Source organism: Pristiophorus japonicus, chromosome 2, assembly GCF_044704955.1.
Source record: "Pristiophorus japonicus isolate sPriJap1 chromosome 2, sPriJap1.hap1, whole genome shotgun sequence".
In the NCBI taxonomy this organism is placed as follows: Eukaryota; Metazoa; Chordata; class Chondrichthyes; family Pristiophoridae; genus Pristiophorus; species Pristiophorus japonicus.
In genome coordinates, this window is record NC_091978.1 from 71,236,941 (window position 1) to 71,256,665 (window position 19,725).

At 43.7% G+C, this 19,725-nt stretch overlaps 1 protein-coding gene across 1 annotated transcript in view; it reads right to left on the reverse strand.

Moving 5' to 3' along the window:
- The window catches only part of LOC139228763 (A disintegrin and metalloproteinase with thrombospondin motifs 12-like), an 801,719-nt gene that overhangs the window by 378,796 nt on the left and 403,198 nt on the right, over positions 1-19,725 (reverse strand). The window contains exon 10 of the mRNA XM_070860105.1: positions 964-1,056. Coding sequence (XP_070716206.1) covers positions 964-1,056 — 93 coding nt within the window. The remainder of the gene's footprint in view (positions 1-963; positions 1,057-19,725) is intronic.

Genomic DNA, 19,725 nt, shown 5'->3' on the forward strand with positions numbered 1-19,725 from the left:
AGCTTGGGCCGCTGCCCTTCCAGCTCCCTTCAGCACCCCACCCGTCCCCTTTCCAGACATTGGCCTGGTAATGGACCTGCCTTCTTTGGCCCAGAGGCTAGCTGGGCTGCCGGATATTGCCATGTGCTTGGAGCCAGCGGGGTTCTCTGGGACACTCCAGCTGCGGCTGTAGTCCAGTGTCCCAATGCAAATGAGGACTGGAACTCCCATTGCAATTATACTGTGTATTAAATGGACCACAATAATAAAATTGCCCTTGTACCTCCCTTGTGACAATAAATGTTAATTAAGAAAGACTTAGGTGCATTACAAATTCGAATGTAGTACACCAACTACTTTCATCAATATAACATTTGTTTTTTACTGAGAATTGATAGTCATTTTTATATTATAGCGGTGAAATTGGTCCTCAGCGGTAATACAATATGGGTGAAAGTGTATTGACAGCCCTTTTGCACTCCACTGGAAAAGAAAATCGGGTAGAATGTAAAACTGGCTGTTGCTGCACTATCGCCCAAAACCAAATTTGCTAATGATTTCATTGCCAATCCAGATCCGGAAATTAGCTGTTCGCACCTAGGTTCTTGCTCTTGCTTGCTGTCCAATGATCTGTGCTATAAACTGTGCATGTGGCCATCAGTCTCAGAATAATTCCCTTACAACCTAAAAGCCTACTGATTCATTGTCAAGACAAATGGTGAGTGGCCATTTGGGTGAGGAACCAGTGGGTGCTTAGCACCCTTGCAACTCAAAACCAGCCCAAGCTAGTGCCTTCAAAACAGAAGGAGGAGAAAATTGGAAAAATGCATTTCAAGTATTTCAAAATTTGATGACAATTATAAAAATAAAGGGCACCTCTTGGATTAAAGCAATGTTTGAATTTTATTCTGAATCTATTGTGAATAGCGCAAGGACACTGGGGTTTATTTTTATAGCTTATTAGAATTAAGACCCTTTACACACCTTCTTTTCTCCACATCTGGTCCCGTCTGCCGCAGCGTCCAGTTTAGAGCGGCATGAGCCATTCAGTGAGCACCAGAGAGTCTGGCAAATGTTCTGTCAATAAACAAGAGGACAAAGGAATTAATCATTGAACTGCATTTAATAAATGTTACACCTTATGTTGACCATGCATTAAACATTGGTTAGGCCTCAGCTGGAGTATTGTGTTCAATTCTGGGCACCACACTTTAGGAAGGAACTTAGACCTCAGAGAAGATGCAGAATGGATTTACTAGAATGGTACCAGGTATGAAGGACTTCAGTACTGTAGAGAGACTGGAGAAGAAGTTTAAGAAAAGATTTGATAGAGGTATTAAAAATCATGAATGGTTTGGGTACAGTAAATAAGGATAAACTGTTTCCAGTGGCAGAAGGGTTCGTAACCAGAGTGCACAGATGTAAGGTGATAGGCATAGAAACATAGAAAATAGGTGCAGGAGTAGGCCATTCGGCCCTTTGAGCCTGCATCACCATTCAATATGATCATGGCTGATCAAACAAATTCAATACCCCATTCCTGCTTTCTCTCCATACCTCTTGATCCCTTTAGCCATAAGGGCCACATCTAACTCCCTTTTGAATATATCTAACGAACTGGCCTCAACAACTTTCTGTGGTAGAGAATTCCACAGGTTCACAATTCTCTGAGTGAAGAAGTTTCTCTTCATCTCGGTCCTAAATGGCTTACCCCTTATCCTTAGACTGTGACCCTTGGTTCTGGACTTCCCCAACATTCTTCCTGCATCTAACCTGTCCAATCCTGACAGAATTTTATATGTTTCTATGAGATCCCCTTTCATTCTTCTAAATTCCAGTGAATATAAGCCTAGTCGATTCAGTCTTTCTGCATATGTCAGTCCTGCCATCCCGGAATTAGTCTCGTGAACCTCCGCTGCACTCCCTCAATAGCAAGAATGTCCTTCCTCAGATTAGGAGACCAAAATTGCACACAATATTCAAGGTGAGGCCTCACTAAGGCCCTGTACAACTGCAGTAAGACCTCCCTGCTCCTATACTCAAATCCTCTCGCTATGAAGGCCAACATTCCATTTTCAGAAGGATGAGGGGTGATCTTATAGAAACATTTAAAATAATGAAAGGGATAGACAAGATAGAGGCGGAATGGTTGTTTCCACGGGTCGGGGAAACTAGAACTAGGGGGCACAGCCTCAAAATATGGGGGAGCCAATTTAAAACCGAGTTGAGAAGGAATTTCTTCTCCCAGAGGATTGTGAATTTGTGGAATTCTCTGCCCAAGGAAGCAGTTGAGGCTAGCTCATTGAATGTATTCAAGTCACAGATAGATAGATTTTTAACCAATAAGGGAATTAAGGGTTATGGGGAGCGGGCGGCTAAGTGGAGCTGAGTCCACGGCCAGAACAGCCATGATCTTGTTGAATGGCGGAGCAGGCTCGAGGGGCTAGATGGCCTACTCCTGTTCCTAATTCTTATGTTCTTGTGTTCTTATGTTCTTATTTGCCTTCTTCACCGCCTTCTATACCTGCATGCCAACTTTCAATGACTGATGTACCATGACACCCAGGTCTCATTGCACCTCCCCTTTTCCTAATCTGTCACCATTCAGATAATATTCTGCCTTCCTGTTTTTGCCCCCAAAGTGGATAACCTCACATTTATCAACATTATACTGCATCTGCCATGCATTTGCCCACTCACCTAACCTATCCCAGTCACCCTGCAGCCTCTTAGCGTCCTCCTCACAGCTCACACTGCCACCTAGCTTAGTGTCATCTGCAAACTTGGAGATATTACATTCAATTCCTTCATCCAAATCATTAATGTATGGTGTAAATAGCCGGGGTCCCAGCACTGAACCTTGCGGTAACCCCACTAGTCACTGCCTGCCATTTTGAAAAGGACCCATTTATTCCTACTCTTAGCTTCCTGTCTGCCAACCAGTTCTCTATCCACATCAATATATTACCCCCAAATCCATGTGATTTAATTTTGCACGCTAATCTCTTGTGTGAGACCTTGTCAAAAGCCTTCTGAAATTCCAAATACATCACATCCACTGGTTCTCCCTTGTCCACTCTACTAGTTACATCCTCGAAAAATTCTAGATTTGTCAAACATGATTTCCCTTTCATAAATCCATGCTGACTTGGACCGATCCTGTCACTGCTTTCCAAATGCAATGTTAATACATCTTTAACAATTGATTCCAACATTTTCCCCACCACCGATGTCAGGCTAACCGGTCTATCATTCCCTATTTTCTCTCTCCCTCCTTTTTTAAAAAGTGGGATTACATTAGCTATCCTCCAATTCATCGGAACTGATCCAGAGTTGATAGAATGTTGGAAAATGATCACCAAGGCATCCACTATTTCTAGGGCCACTTCCTTAAGTACTCTGGGATGCAGACTACCAGGCCCCGGGGATTTTACGGCCTACAATCCCATCAATTTCCCTAACACAATTTCCTGACTAATAAGGATATCCTTCAGTTCCTCCTTCTTGCTAGACCCTCAGTCCCCTAGTAGTTCTGGAAGGTTATTTGTGTCTTCCTTCGTGAAGACAGAACCAAAGTATTTGTTCAATTGGTCTGCCATTTTTTTGTTCTCCATTATAAATTCACTTGATTCTGACTGCAAGGGACCTACATTTGTCTTCATTAATCTTTATCTCTTCACATATCTATGGAAGCTTTTGCAGTCAGTTTTTATGTTCCCTGCAAGCTTCCTCTCATACTCTATTTTTCCCCTCCTAATTTAACCCTTTGTCCTCCTCTGCTGAATTCTAAATTTCTCCCAATTCTCAGTTTTGCTGCTTTTTCTGGCCAATGTATATGTCTCTTCCTTGGATTTAAAACTATCCCTAATTTCCCTTGTTAGCCACGGTTGAGCCACCTTCCCCGTTTTATTTTTACGCCAGACAGGGATGTATAATTGTTGAAATTCATCCATGTGATCTTTAAATGTCTGCCATTGCCTATCCACTGTCAACCCTTTAAGTAACATTCGCCAGTCAATCCTAGCCAATTCACGTCTCGTACCTTCAAAGTTACCTTTCTTTAAGTTCAGGACCCTAGTCTCTGAGTTAACTATGTCACTCTCCATCTTAATGAAGAATTCTACCATATTATGGTCACTCTTCCCCAAGGGGCCTCGCACAACAAGATTCCTAATTAATTCTCTCTCATTACACAACACCCAGTCTCGGATGGCCAGCTCTCAATTGGTTCCTCGATATATTGGTCTAGAAAACCATGCCTTATGCGCTCCAGGAAATCCTCCTCCACCATATTGCTACCAGTTTGATTAGCCCAATCTATATGTAGATTAAAGTCATGCATGATAACTGCTGTACCTTTACTGCACGCATCCCTAATTTCCTTTTTGATGCCATCCCCAACCTCACTATCACTGTTTGGTGGCCTGTACAAAAAGCCCACTAGCGTTTTCTGCCTTTTGCTGTTCCACAGCTCTACCCATACAGATTCCACATCATCCAAGCTAATCCTTACTATTGCATTAAACTTCTCTTTAACCAGCAATGCTACCTCACCTCCTTTTCCTTTCTGTCTATCCTTCCTGAATATTGAATACCCCTGGATGTTGAGTTCCTAGCCTTGGTCACCCTGGAGCCATGTCTCTGTAATCTCAATTACATCATATCCATTAATAGCTGCCTGCGCAGTTAATTCATCCACCTTATAACAAATGCTCCTTGCATTGAAACACAGAGCCTTCAAGCTTGTTTTTTTGTCCTTTTAGAACCAGAGGTGACATAAGATTATTTTTAATCCACTTTGGGCTAGAATTCAACTCATTTGCGCCTCCCTTTAGTTTGCGATCGGGCGCCTCAATCTCCTGCATCCGGAGATCGTGACGTCATGGCCAAGTGCATCGTCCCGTTGGCGCCCCAGCCCGGAAATGCACTTTCGTCCCCTGCAGCGGTGCTGGCCGATTGCACCGACAGCGGCAGGAGGTGCGTCTCAGGCAGACGGCTGCTCCTGGGGTAAAAATCGAAGGCGAGGTGGTCGAGTCAGAAATTTTAAAAACGTTTCTTTGCGGGTCCCTGGCTGCGATCGCTGAACCAGGCACTGTGTGTGGCACCCCTGCTCCATGGTGGTCCAGGTTGGACCCTTTTTCTTATGCAGCATCTGCAGCATAGGCTCTTCCCTTTAAGTGAGGGCAGGGCCGCCTGGACGCGGCAGTGCTGCGTAGCCCAGTGCGTAGCGCTGCTCAGGCTTCCACCCCGTTACTGCCCCAGGAAGGAAGTGGAGCGCTTTATTTAGTGCTCCACTTCCTTTCGGGGGCGGTAACCTGAATTTCGGGAGAGGGGTGAGAATTCAGCACCTGGCATGAAGTCTCGTGTCTCCCGATTGTTGCCGACCCCCCAAACGGGGCGAGACTGGATTTTTCCCTGAGTGAGTTGTTGTGAGCTGAAATGCACTGTCTGAAAAGGCTGTGGAAGCAGATTTAAAAGTAACTTTCAAAAAGGAATTGGATAAATACTTGAAGAGAAAAGAATTACAAGGATTACAAGGCTGTGGGGACAGAGTCAGGGAGTGGGATTCATTGGATAGCTGTTTCAAAGAGCAGGCTCAGGCGTGTTGGGATGAATGGCGTCCTTCTATGCTTTTATTCTATGATTCTATCTACCTGAAAGTGAGTTGGTTGTTATCCAAAGGAATGCATCAGAGTAAAGCATTGCAATAAAAAGGTAATGGAGCTGGAATATGACACACTGAGACACCATGGGGGCAATTTTCGCCATCATTGGGCTCTGTTTTTTTTGGCGCCCGGCGATTTTTTGGGGGCGTAATCGGTAATTTGAAATTTTCCCCAAAGTTTTGACGCCGGCACCGGCTGTCAGCGCCAGATTTTTTGGCGCTGGTCTACGTTGAAAAGGGATTCCGCACCATTTCTGCCTGTTTTCCCAGCAACAACTTTTTTTTAAACGGCGCAGAGAGACCTTAGACACCATTGTAATAAAGCCAACCTTAAGTTAAGGAAATCGGCGCTGGCCCGCAGCAGTCCCGGGCCGAATGGTCTCCCCGCTCCTGGGGTCGTGCTAATTTAAATATTTTTGGCAGGTTTCTTACTTGCGTCGGGTGTAGGTGGGGATGGAAGAAGAGAGGAAAATGCAATCCTTGGACCGCTATAACAGCAGAGCAGCTGAAGAGGCATACGATTTAAAAAAATCTTGTCTGTGCAAGATTTAAACTTTTTTTTTTAAACTACATATTTTATAATAAAGTTAACAAATATATTCACTAGATTCACTTTTATATCCTTTAATGCCTTTATTAAAGTTTTTAGATGAAAGCCTCCACCTCTCCCCAAAGCCTGCCATTGATTCCATTCATGAAAGGGACTTTTTAAACTTGTAATGACCTTCTGCACGCTGGATGCCATTGACATGCTTGTTAAACAGTGGGTATATTTTCTCCTGGAAATTCTGTGCAGTGGGTGGAAGGTGGTTTGGGATTTAGGATTGAGTTGTGTCCTTGTTAGCAGTGGGAGATGGGCCAGTTGCCTGTGAATTGATGTTATTTCATTTGACTCTCTACTCAAGTGGTGGGGGTGGGGAGTGGGTGTTTTGGGTTGCCATTGGTTGCTGGACTTTGTGCTGTTTTATGAGTTAATTTAGCAGGGCGTTGCATTCCCAATGGCTGGGGACGGTTGATTGGCTTCAGATGTGAACTTTGAGATTATGTAATTCTAGGTAAAGAGGCATGGGAGTGGCACCTGCCTTTCTGTTAGGAAATATCATCAGAGTTCTTCTGCCAATCCAGGGCATAACATTAGAGCTTGTAGTTTCCCTTTCATCTCCAGCACACAATCACAGAATGGGCGTTCAGGTCAGCATTGGAAAGAAGCGTGATTATTGCTAAGTGTATGTGTGGTTTTATGCTGCAAATTTGGCTCTGAACAAAATGTTAATTCTCAGTTTTTAAAAACATGCTGCACAAAACATAAAGTTTAAATGTGAACGATATGTGTTCCCTTTTGTTCTTATTTCTCGCCCTAAGACTACATTGCTTCATAATTACCCTTTTTATATGTTTGATGCTTAAAAAGTTTCTTGTAAAGATGACTCAAGCTGATCAAGTTAATGAAATATACCCTGAACTTTACCCAGTTTGGTTACAACACAGAAGGAGGCCATTGGGCCTATCGAATCCGTGACATAATCTAGAAAGACTTTCTAGTGCTGGATTCAAAAAATAATGTACATGATTATGGTTAAATGTAAAAAATAAATATGTTTATTAAGCATTTGTACAGTACAGTTGTACTTGACTTAACTTTTAACTTGAATAACTTTAATAAATTTTATATCAAACTTTTTAATGAAGAAACAAATAAACAAACAAACCATCTCTCCTACCCATAACAACATAAGAAATAGGAGCAGGAGTAGGCCATACGGCCTCTCGAGCCTGCTCCGCCATTTAATACGATCATGGCTGATCCGATCATGTTTTCAAAGAATTTAATTAGGAGGGGGGAAATAGAGTATGAGAGGAAGCTTGCCGGGAACATAAAAATTGACTGCAGAAGCTTCTATAGATATGTGAAGAGAAAAAGATTAGTGAAGATAAACGTAGGTCCCTTGCAGTCAGATTCAGATGAATTTATAATGGGGATCAAACAAATGGCAGAGCAGTTGAACAAATACTTTGGTTCTGTCTTCACGAAGGAAGACACAAATAACCTTCCGGAAGTACTAGGGGACCGAGGGTCTAGTGAGAAGGTGGAACTGAAGGATATCCTTATTAAGCGGGAAATTGTGTTCGGGAAATTGAGCAGATTGAAGGCTGATAAATCTCCGGAGCCTGATAGTCTGCATCCCAGAGTACTTAAGGAAGTGGCCCTAGAAATAGTGGATGCATTGGTGATTATTTCCCAATAGTCTATCAACTCTGGATCAGTTCCTATGGACTGGAGGGTAGCAAATGTAACACCACTTTTTTTAAAAAGGAGGGAGAGAGAAAACGGGTAATTATAGACCGGTTAGCCTGACATCAATAGTGGGGAAAATGTTGGAATCAATTTGTAAAGATGAAATAGCAGCGCATTTGGAAAGCAGTGACAGGATCAGTCCAAGTCTGCATGGATTTATGAAAGGGAAATCATGCTTGACAAATCTTCCAGAATTTTTTGAGTGGACAAGGGAGAACCATTGGATGTTGTGCATTTGGACTTTCAAAAGGCTTTTGACAAGGTCCCACAAAAGAGATTGGTGTGCAAAATCAAAGCACATGGTATTGGGGGTGATGTACTGACGTGGATAGAGAGCTGGTTGTCAGACAGGAAGCAGAGAGTCAGGATAAATGAGTCCTTTTCAGAATGGCAGGCAGTGACTAGTGGGGGTGCCGCAGGGCTCAGTGCTGGGACCAGAGCTATTTACACGATACATTAATGATTTAGATGAAGGAATTGAGTGTAATTTCTCCAAGTTTGCAGATGACACTAAACTGGGTGGCGGTGTGAGCTGTGAGGAGGGCGCGAAGAGGCTGCAGGGTGACTTGGGCAGGTTAAGTGAGTGGGCAAATGTATGGCAGATGCAGTATAATGTGGATAAATGTGAGGTTATCCACTTTGGGGGGGAGCAAAAACACGAAAGCAGAATATTATCTGAATGGTGGCAGATTAGGAAAAGGGGAGGTGCAACGAGACCTGAGTGTCATGGTACATCAGTCATTGAAAGTTGGTATGCAGGTACAGCAGGCAGTGAAGAAGGCAAATGGTATGTTGGCCTTCAAAGCTAGGGGATTTGAGTATAGGAGCAGGGAAGTCTTACTGCAGTTCTACAGGACCTTGGCGAGGCCTCACCTGGAATATTGTGTTCAGTTTTGGTCTCCTAATCTGAGGAAAGGTGTTTTTGCTATTAAGGGAGTGCAGCGAAGGTTCACCAGACTGATTCCCGGGATGACTGGACTGACATATGAGGAGAGACCGGATCAACTGGGCCTTTATATACTGGAGTTTAGAAGGATGAGAGGGGATCTCATAGAAACATATAAGATTTTGACGGGACTGGACAGGTTAGATGCATGAAGAATGTTCCCGATGTTGGGGAAGTCCAGAACCAGGGGATTCAGTCTTAGGATAAGGGGTAGGTCATTTAGAACTGAGATGAGGAGAAACTTCTTCACTCAGAGAGTTGTTAACCTGTGGAATTCCCTACTGCAGAGAGCTGTTGATGTCAGTTTATTGGATATACTTAAGAGGGAGTTAGATATAGCCCTTACGGCTAAAGGTATCAAGGTGTATGGAGAGAAAGCAGGAAAGGGGTACTGAGGGAATGATCAGCCATGATCTGATTGAATGGTGGTGCAGGCCCGAAGGGCCGAATGGCCTACTCCTGCACCTATTTTCTATGTTTCTATGTTACTTCCCTGCCCGCTCCCAATAACCCCTTATTTCCTTATCGGTTAAGAAACAGTCTATCTCTGTCTTAAATTTATTCAATGTCCCAGCTTCCACAGCTCGCTGAGGCAGCAAATTTCACAGATTTGCAAGCTTCTGAGAGAAGAAATTCCTCCTCATCTCAGTTTTAAATGGACGGCCCCTTATTCTAAGATTATGCCCCCTAGTTCTAGTCTCTGCCATCAGTGGAAACATCCTCTCTACATTCACCTTATCAAACCCCCTCATAATCTTATACGTTTCGATAAGATCATCTCTCATTCTTCTGAATTCCAATGAGGAGAGGCCCAACTTACTCAACCTTTCCTCATAAGTCAACCCCCTCATCTCTGGAATCAACCTAGTGAACCTTCGCTGAACTGACTCCAAAGCAAGTATATCCTTTCTTAAATATTGAAACCAAAACTACATGCAGTATTCCAGGTGTAGCCTTACCAATATCCTGTATAGCTGTAGCAAGACTTCCCTGCTTTTATACTCCATGTCCTTTGCAATCAAGGCCAAGATTCCATTGGCCTTCCTGATCACTTGCTGTACCTGCATACTAACCTTTTGTGTTTCATGTACAAGTACCCCCAGGTCCCACTGTACTGCAGCACTCTGCAATCTTTCTCCATTTAAATAATAACTTGCTCTTTGATTTTTTTCTGCCAAAGTGTATGACCTCACATTTTCCAACATTATACTTCATCTACCAAATTTTTACCCTCTCACTAATCCTGTCTATGTCGGTCCTTTCTTCTAAGTCATTAAGGCTAGCCAATGTAACCCCACTTTTTAAAAAAAGAGGGAGAGAGAAAACAGGGAATTATAGACCGGTCAGCCTGACATCAGTAGTGGGTAAAATGATGGAATCAATTATTAAGGATGTCATAGCAGCGCATTTGGAAAGAAGTGACATGATAGGTCCAAGTCAGCATGGATTTGTGAAAGGGAAATCATGCTTGACAAATCTTCTGGAATTTTTTGAGGATGTTTCCAGTAGAGTGGACAAGGGAGAACCAGTTGATGTGGTGTATTTGGACTTTCTGAAGGCTTTCGACAAGGTCCCACACAAGAGATTAATGTGCAAAGTTAAAGCACATGGAATTGGGGGTAGTGTGCTGATGTGGATTGAGAACTGGTTGTCAGACAGGAAGCAAAGAGTAGGAGTAAATGGGTACTTTTCAGAATGGCAAGGAGTTACTAGTGGGGTACCGCAAGGTTCTGTGTTGGGGCCTCAGCTGTTTACATTGTACATTAATGATTTAGACGAGGGAATTAAATGTAGTATCTCCAAATTTGCGGATGACACTAAGTTGGCTGGCAGTGTGAGCTGTGAGGAGGATGCTATGAGGCTGCAGAGTGACTTGGATAGGTTAGGTGAGTGGGCAAATGCATGGCAGATGAAGTATAATGTGGATAAATGTGAGGTTATCCACTTTGATGGTAAAAACAGAGTGACAGACTATTATCTGAACGGTGACAGATTAGGAAAAGGGGAGGTACATCAGTCATTGAAGTTTGGCATGCAGGTACAGCAAGCGGTTAAGAAATCAAATGGCATGTTGGCCTTCATAGCGAGGGGATTTGAGTACAGGGACAGGGAGGTGTTACTACAGTTGTACAGGGCCTTGGTGAGGCCACACCTGGAGTATTGTGTACAGTTTTGGTCTCCTAACTTGAGGAAGGACATTCTTGCTATTGAGGGAGTGCAGCGAAGGTTCACCAGACTGATTCCTGGGGTGGCGGGACTGACATATCAAGAAAGACTGGATCAACTGGGCTTGTATTCACTGGAGTTCAGAAGAATGAGAGGGGATCTCATAGAAACGTTTAAAATTCTGATGGGTTTGGACAGGTTAGATGCAGGAAGAATGTTCCCAATGTTGGGGAAGTCCAGAACCAGGGGTCACAGTCTAAGGACAAGGGGTAAGCCATTTAGGACTGAGATGAGGAGAAACTTCTTCACCCAGAGAGTGGTGAGCCTGTGGAATTCTCTACCACAGAAAGTTGTTGAGGCCAATTCAAAATATATTCAAAAAGGAGTTCGATGTCGTCCTTACTACTCGGGGGATCAAGGGGTATGGCGAGAAAGCAGGAATGGGGTACTGAAGTTGCATGTTCAGCCATGAACTCATTGAATGGCAGTGCAGGCTCGAATGGCCGAATGGCCTACTCCTGCACCTATCTTCTATGTTTCGATGTTCTATGTTAATATATATTGTAAATAGTTGGGGTCCCAGCACTGATCCCTGTGGCACCCCACTAGTTACTGATTGCCAATGAATGAACCATTTATCCCCACTCTCTATTTTCTGTTAGTTAGCCAATCCTCTATCCATGCTAATATATTATCCCCAACCCCGTTAATTTTTATATCATGCAGTAACCTTTTATGTGGCACCTTGTCAAATGCCTTATGGAAGTCCAAATACATCACAATGCTTTGCAGCACAGTGCCAGCTTATTACCATTTCCCTCCACAACAGACTGCAGGGCCATCCAGATTGCTGCTTGGGGTGCTGCTACCATTTCAGCCATGGCGTAGCAACTTGAAGATATGGACAGGGAGTGTCCCATTTCACTAAAGAAGATGATCACAACAATGAAAATCACAACTTTTGTTGGCTATAATTAATTTCAGCAATTACTAATACTTCTGCCGCTTTTTATTTTTGGTGTTCCATACATAGGAACAGCAGTAGGCCATTCAGCCTTGTGAACCTGTTTTGCCATTCAATGAGATCATGGGTGATCTGCGATCTAACGCCATATATCCATCCGCCTTTGGCCCATATCCCTTAATACCTGTCATTAACAAAAAGCTATCAATCCCAGATTTAAAATGAACAATTGATCTAGCATTGATTGCCATTTGCAGAAGAGAATTCCAAAGTTTTTGTGTGGACATATTTCCTAATTTTACTCTTGAAAGGTCTGGCTTTAATTTTGAGACTATGCCCCCTAGTCAGTCCTAGACTCCCCAACCAGTGGAAATAGTTTCTCTCTACCCTATCTGTTTCCCTTAATATCTTGAAAGCTTTGATCAGATCACCCATTAACCGTCTAAATTCTAGAGAATACAACCTTAATTTGTGTAATCTCTCCTCGTAACTCATGTACCAGGAGATCCAGAAAAAATGCTCTTTCGTTTATGGGGCTTCCATGTGCATGCCTCTTTAAAAGTGAAAGATGCCTTTAAGGCCCAGGATGCGCCCAAATGCCGCCTTCTCTTCGTGGCTGCCGTCAGCAGTGTGCGCGTCTGCATCATGAGTGTGCGTGTTGTAACTTCCTCACAATTAATTAGGTCCAAGAAGGCGCTTGGGCACTGAGCTCTGGACAACTCTGATCACCCTCAGAAATTTTAAGGAACAGGAAAAGGCCATTGAGTTATAACGCTCAACACAAGCTTGAGGAACAAGCACCTCATCTTTTGTTTCAGCACTTTACAGCCCTATGAACTCAACATCGAGGTCATCAATTTCAGAGCATAACCTCTACCCATTACTCATCTTTGGCTCCCTCCCCCCCCTCCCCCGAAATGCAAGCTTATGTTTTTTTCCTCTTCGTCTCCAACGGCAGCTGGTCATTAGTCCACCATTCACACCCTATCTAGACTGACCTTTTTTTAACACCTGCCATTATCATTTCAATTCGGCCCATCATCCCTTTTGTCTCTCTAATCTCTCCTGCCTTCCACCCTATCACAGACCTTCCCTTTTGTTCTTTCTTCCCCTCCCCCTTTCAGTGCTTCTTAAGAATCTGTACTAATAATGTGTACTGTCTGCTTCAATGGACTTTCCTAATTACTTATTACACAACTCTATATTTGGAGAAAAATATTCCACCTGACTGCCCGTCAGATTCCTAACTTGCTAATTTTAAATTTATATCCCTTGGTATTTGAGCCTTCAACATAGTGAACAATTTGTTTCTATCATTTTATCAAATTCTTTCAGAATCAGGAACACTTCATGTAAAATTCTATTTTCATAAGCCAAACATTCTTGAGCTTTCCTCTTAATATAAAGTCTTGATACCCAAAATGATATTCATTGCACATCCCTGTAACCTATCAAAGACAGAAATTTCCTTCACAAGCTTGGTGCCATATTTTACCCCGAGATGAGCTTCAGACCACATATCCGTGCCATCATTAAGACCACCTATTTCCACCTTTGTAACATTGCCCAACTTCACCCTTGCCTCAAGCTCATCTGCTCCTGAAACCCTCATCCTTAAAAGAAAGACTTGGATTTATATAGCGCATTTCACAAATACTGGATGTCTCAAAATGCTTTATAGCCAATGAAGTACTTTTGGAGTGTAGTCACTGTTGTAATGTGGAAAACCCGGCAGCCCACTTGCACACAGCAAACTCCCACAAATAGCAATGTGATAATGACCAGATTCCATTCTTAGCTATCTAATCTTTGCCAGAGAATCATCTGCAATGGCTTCTCTTCCCGCCCGTGCATCATTACCTCTGGTGTCCCCCAAGGATCGAACCTTGCTCCGGTCCTGTTTCTCATCTACATGTTGCCCCTTGGCAACATTATCCGGAAACACAGCATCAGTTTCCACATGTACGCTGATGACACCCAGCTCTACCTCACTACCACTTCTCTCAAACCTGCTACAGTCTCTAAATTGTCAGACATCCAGTTCTGGATGAGCAGAAATTTTCTCCAATTAAATATTGGGAAGACCTAAGCCATTGTTTTCGGTCCCCGCCACAAACTCCGTTCCCTCGCCACTGACTCCATCCCTCTCCCTAACTTCTGTCTGAGGCTGAACCAGACTATTCGCAACCTTAGTGTCATATTTGACCCTGAAATGAGCTTTCGACCATATATCCACAGCATAACTAAGACTGCCTCCTTCCACCTCGGTAACATCGCCTATCTCCACCCTTGCCTCAGCTCATCTGCTGCTGAAGCCCTCATTCATGCCTTTGTTACCTCTAAACTTGACTATTCCAATGCACTTCTGGCTGGTCTCCCACATTCTATTCCACGCAAACTGGAGGTGATCCAAAACTCGGCTGTCCGTGTCCTAACTTGCACCAAGTCCCGCTCACTCATCACCCCTGTGTTCGCTGACCTACATTGGCTTCTGGTTAAGCAACATCTCAATTTAAAAATTCTCAACCTTATTTTCAAATCCTTCCATGGCCTCACCCCTCCCTATCTCTGAAATCTCCTCCAGCCCCACAGCCCCCACCCCGAGATGTCTGCGCTCATCCAATTCTGCCCTCTTGAGCATCCCTGATTATAATTGCTCAACCATTCTGTTGCCTAGGCCCCAAGCTCTGGAACTCCCTGCCTAAACTTCTCCGCCCTCTCTACATCTCTTTCCTCCTTCAAGACATTCGTTAAAATATACCTCTTTGACCAAGTTTTTGGTTACCTGCATTAATTTCTACTTATGCGGCTCGGTGTCAAATTTTTATCTCACAATACTCCAGCGAAGCACCTTGGCGCGTTTGCTACATTAATGCACTATATAAGTACAAGTTGTTGTTGTTCAAGAGAACAGAATTGCTTAGGATCGGTATTGTTTCAGTACAGAATGACTTCTAGAACTTAATCATTACACACGTGAACCCCCACCCACCACCCCTGCCCCCACTCAGTACCCAAAATACCCACGGGCAGAAATTGGGCTCTGTAGCACCCGTTATTTAGGCACTAATCGGCCTCCAAAAGATCGTAAATTAGGTCTTCGATACACATGCACATTCTAACAGTAAGTACGCCAGATGCCATCTTGGTATAGTAGTTTGCATGCACACACCTAACGACTGCTGCCAGCATGCAGTACAGGTAGATTATGACATCAATCAGTGTGCAACGCTGATTTAACGCCAGCGATGCCATTTTTGAATGCCACGCTCCAGCCTCTTAACCCTCCACAGCTAAACATGCTTTCAATGGCATGAAGGAACACTCCACCAGCGCTACTTAAAAGGGTCATGAACTACTTACAGGTTAGTTGTTAAACTATTTCTTCTGGCTGCTGGTGCAATTCTACATGTTTTCGGAGTTTTGCTATACTTTTCTAAAGTTTCAATAGTCTACAGGGAATATTTTGGGGTGGTTTAAAGGATTGTGCTGAAAAAGGTTGCTTTTACCAATGCACGAGACACCTTTGCTTCATTAAAGATGTTGTAACTGAAATCTGTCAACTGCTGCAACTGCAAATGCATCCTCAAAGCAGGGCAAGGACTGCATTGCTTATGGCTGTCAAGGTGACTATGGCTCTTAACTTTTATGCATTTGCCTCCTTCCAGATTGCTGCTGAAGATATAAGCAATAGCTCATAGTTTGTAGTACACTGCTGCATCTGGGAGGACCCTGAGTCTCTCTATACAAAGAGAGACAGCTTAATCTCATTCTCTCTTGCCAGAGACAAGCTGGTGGAGTGAGCACAAGGGTTGGCTCGGATTGCAGGCTTTCCCATCATGCATGGTGGCATTGACTGCATGCACATTGACTGCACCTCATGTGAACTGTGCCGTTTTTCTGAATCGAAAAGGATTCCATTCCCTCAATGTGCAGGTGGTGTGTGATCACACACAGCACATCATGGAGGTGAATGCCCGTTATCCTGGCAGTAGCCATGATTCCTTCATTCTGCGGCAGTCCTCTTTGCCAGCTGCATTTGACCCACCATGGCAAGTCAAAGGCTGGCTACTCGGGAACAAGGGTTATCCACTCATGACATAGCTCATGACTGCGATCCAGAACCCCCACACACGTGCACAGCAGGCATACATTAAGAGCCATGCTGCCACAAAGAACATTATAAACACACCATTGTCATCCCCAAATAATGTTTCTGCTGCCTGGACCACTTTGGAGAAGCCCTGACCTATTCAGCTGACTGGGTATCAATATTTGTGGTAGTATGCTGCATGCTGCACAACCTGGCCATTATGAGGGTACAGCCCTTGCCAACACCTATCAGGTAAGAAGCTGAGGAGCAGGAACACAAGGAAGAGGAGGAAGAGGGAGGAGCAAGTGCAACAAGAAGTGGAGGGACAGGAAGAGGAAAGGAGGCTACAACATAGCCCTTTTCTGCCGGGCTCTAATTGATAAAATAATTCATGAGCAATACCAGTAACCTCAACCACAACTCCCCATTCACCAACAGTCCCATACTCCTTACCTTTCCTCTTTCGCTAACCATCAAATTCCAACAACATCAAAATAAAATCCACCAAAAATGCACATTCCAATCCAAATTTATAAATTGATTAAGCTTTAAAAATAGCAGAGAGCTGTAAGTTTGGTACAAGAAATCAAAAACAAAGTGAAACCATCAGTGAATATATTGTAGCTCTTAAAAACCTGTCTTTGCATTGTAATTTCGGCACACTTCTGGATCGTGCTTTGTGTGATAAGTTTGTGTGTGGACTGGTGGATGAGTGCACACAGTTACTGAATACTCCAAACTTAACATTTGACATAATATGCAAAATTGCCCTATCTATGTAGATGGCATCTAAGAAGGCTATGGAATTCCGTCCAACTCAAGTGACTTGTGCAGCTGAGGTCGACAGTCACAAAGCTACTGCCAAACCTAAAGTATGTCGATGAGAGCAGTTCAATGAATTGTTAACACTGCAATGGAAATCACTCACCACTCATGCCAATACAGACATACAAAGTGTTTTCACTGCCAGAATCAAGACCATATTTCAACAGCTTGCAGAGCTAGATCTAGATCTAGAGCTAGATCTAGCCAAACTGGAAACAATACGGTGGAGGAGGATTTCCTGGAGTGCATAAGGGATGGTTTTCTAGACCAATATGTCAAGGAACCAACTAGAGGGGAGGCCATCTTAGACTGGGTGTTGTGTAATGAGAGAGGATTAATTAGCAATCTCATTGTGCGAGGCCCCTTGGGGAAGAGTGACCATAATATGGTGGAATTCTGCATTAGAATGGAGAATGAAACAGTTAATTCAGAGACCATGGTCCAGAACTTAAAGAATGGTAACTTTGAAGGTATGAGGCGTGACTTGGCTAAGATAGATTGGCGAATGATACTGAAGGGGTTGACTGTGGATGGGCAATGGCAGACATTTAGAGACCGCATGAATGAATTACAACAATTGTACATTCCTGTCTGGCGTAAAAATAAAAAAGAGAAGGTGGCTCAACCGTGGTTATCTAGGGAAATCAGGGATAGTATTAAAGCCAAGGAAGTGGCATACAAATTGGCCAGAAATAGCAGCAAACCTGGGGACTGGGAGAAATTTAGAACTCAGCAGAGGAGGACAAAGGGTTTGATTAGGGCAGGGAAAATGGAGTACGAGAAGAAGCTTGCAGGGAACATTAAGGCGGATTGCAAAAGTTTCTATAGGTATGTAAAGAGAAAAAGGTTAGTAAAGACAAACGTAGGTCCCCTGCAGTCAGAATCAGGGGAAGTCATAACGGGGAACAAAGAAATGGCAGACCAATTGAACAAGTACTTTGGTTCAGTATTCACGAAGGAGGACACAAACGACCTTCCGGATATAAAAGGGGTCAGAGGGTCTAGTAAGGAGGAGGAACTGAGGGAAATCTTTATTAGTCGGGAAATTGTGTTGGGGAAATTGATGGGATTGAAGGCCGATAAATCCCCAGGGCCTGATGGACTGCATCCCAGAGTACTTAAGGAGGTGGCCTTGGAAATAGCGGATGCATTGACAGTCATTTTCCAACATTCCATTGACTCTGGATGAGTTCCTATTGAGTGGAGGGTAGCCAATGTAACCCCACTTTTTAAAAAAAGGAGGGAGAGAGAAAGCAGGGAATTATAGACCGGTCAGCCTGACCTCAGTAGTGGGTAAAATGATGGAATCAATTATTAAGAATGTCATAGCAGCGCATTTGGAAAATGGTGACATGATAGGTCCAAGTCAGCATGGATTTGTGAAAGGGAAATCATGCTTGACAAATCTTCTGGAATTTTTTGAGGATGTTTCCAGTAAAGTGGACAAAGGAGAACCAGTTGATGTGGTATATTTGGACATTCAGAAGGCTTTCGACAAGGTCCCACACAGGCGATTAATGTGCAAAGTTAGAGCACATGGGATTGGGGGTAGTGTGCTGACGTGGATTGAGAACTGGTTGTCAGACAGGAAGCAAAGAGTAGGAGTAAATGGGTACTTTTCAGAATGGCAGGCAGTGACTAGTGGGGTACCGTAGGGTTCTGTGCTGGGGCCTCAGCTGTTTACATTGTACATTAATGATTTAGACGAGGGGATTAAATGTAGTATCTCCAAATTTGCGGATGACACTAAGTTGGGTGGCAGTGTGAGCTGCGAGGAGGATGCTATGAGGTTGCAGAGTGACTTGGATAGGTTAGGTGAGTGGGCAAATGCGTGGCAGATGAAGTATAATATGGATAAATGTGAGGTTATCCACTTTGGTGGTAAAAACAGAGAGACAGACTATTATCTGAATGGTGACAGATTAGGAAAAGGGGAGGTGCAACGAGACCTGGGTGTCATGGTACATCAGTCACTGAAGGTTGGCATGCAGGTACAGCAGACGGTTAAGAAAGCAAATGGCATGTTGGCCTTCATAGCGAGGGGATTTGAGTACAGGGGCAGGGAGGTGTTGCTACAGTTGTACAGGGCCTTGGTGAGGCCACACCTGGAGTATTGTGTACAGTTTTGGTCTCCTAACTTGAGGAAGGACATTCTTGCTATTGAGGGAGTGCAGCGAAGATTTACCAGACTAATTCCCGGGATGGTGGGACTGACCTATCAAGAAAGACTGGATCAACTGGGCTTGTATTCACTGGAGTTCAGAAGAGTGAGAGGGGACCTCATAGAAACGTTTAAAATTCTGACGGGTTTGGACAGGTTGGATGCAGGAAGAATGTTCCCAATGTTGGGGAAGTCCAGAACCAGGGGTCACAGTCTAAGGATAAGGGGTAAGCCATTTAGGACCGAGATGTGGAGAAACCTCTTCACCCAGAGAGTGGTGAACCTGTGGAATTCTCTACCACAGAAAGTAGTTGAGGCCAATTCACTAAATATATTCAAAAGGGAGTTAGATGAAGTCCTTACTACTCGGGGGATCAAGGGGTATGGCGAGAAAGCAGGAAGGGGGTACTGAAGTTTCATGTTCAGCCATGAACTCATTGAATGGCGGTGCAGGCTAGAAGGGCTGAATGGCCTGCTCCTGCACCTATTTTCTATGTTTCTATGTTTCTAAAGCAGGAAGCAACAACCTTGCAAAGCAGTGACAACAAAAGGGAAGAATTCACAACTCGGCATCTACAGCATCTATGCCACTAGTGGCAAGGCTATCAGTCATGAGAAAGACTTCCGTGC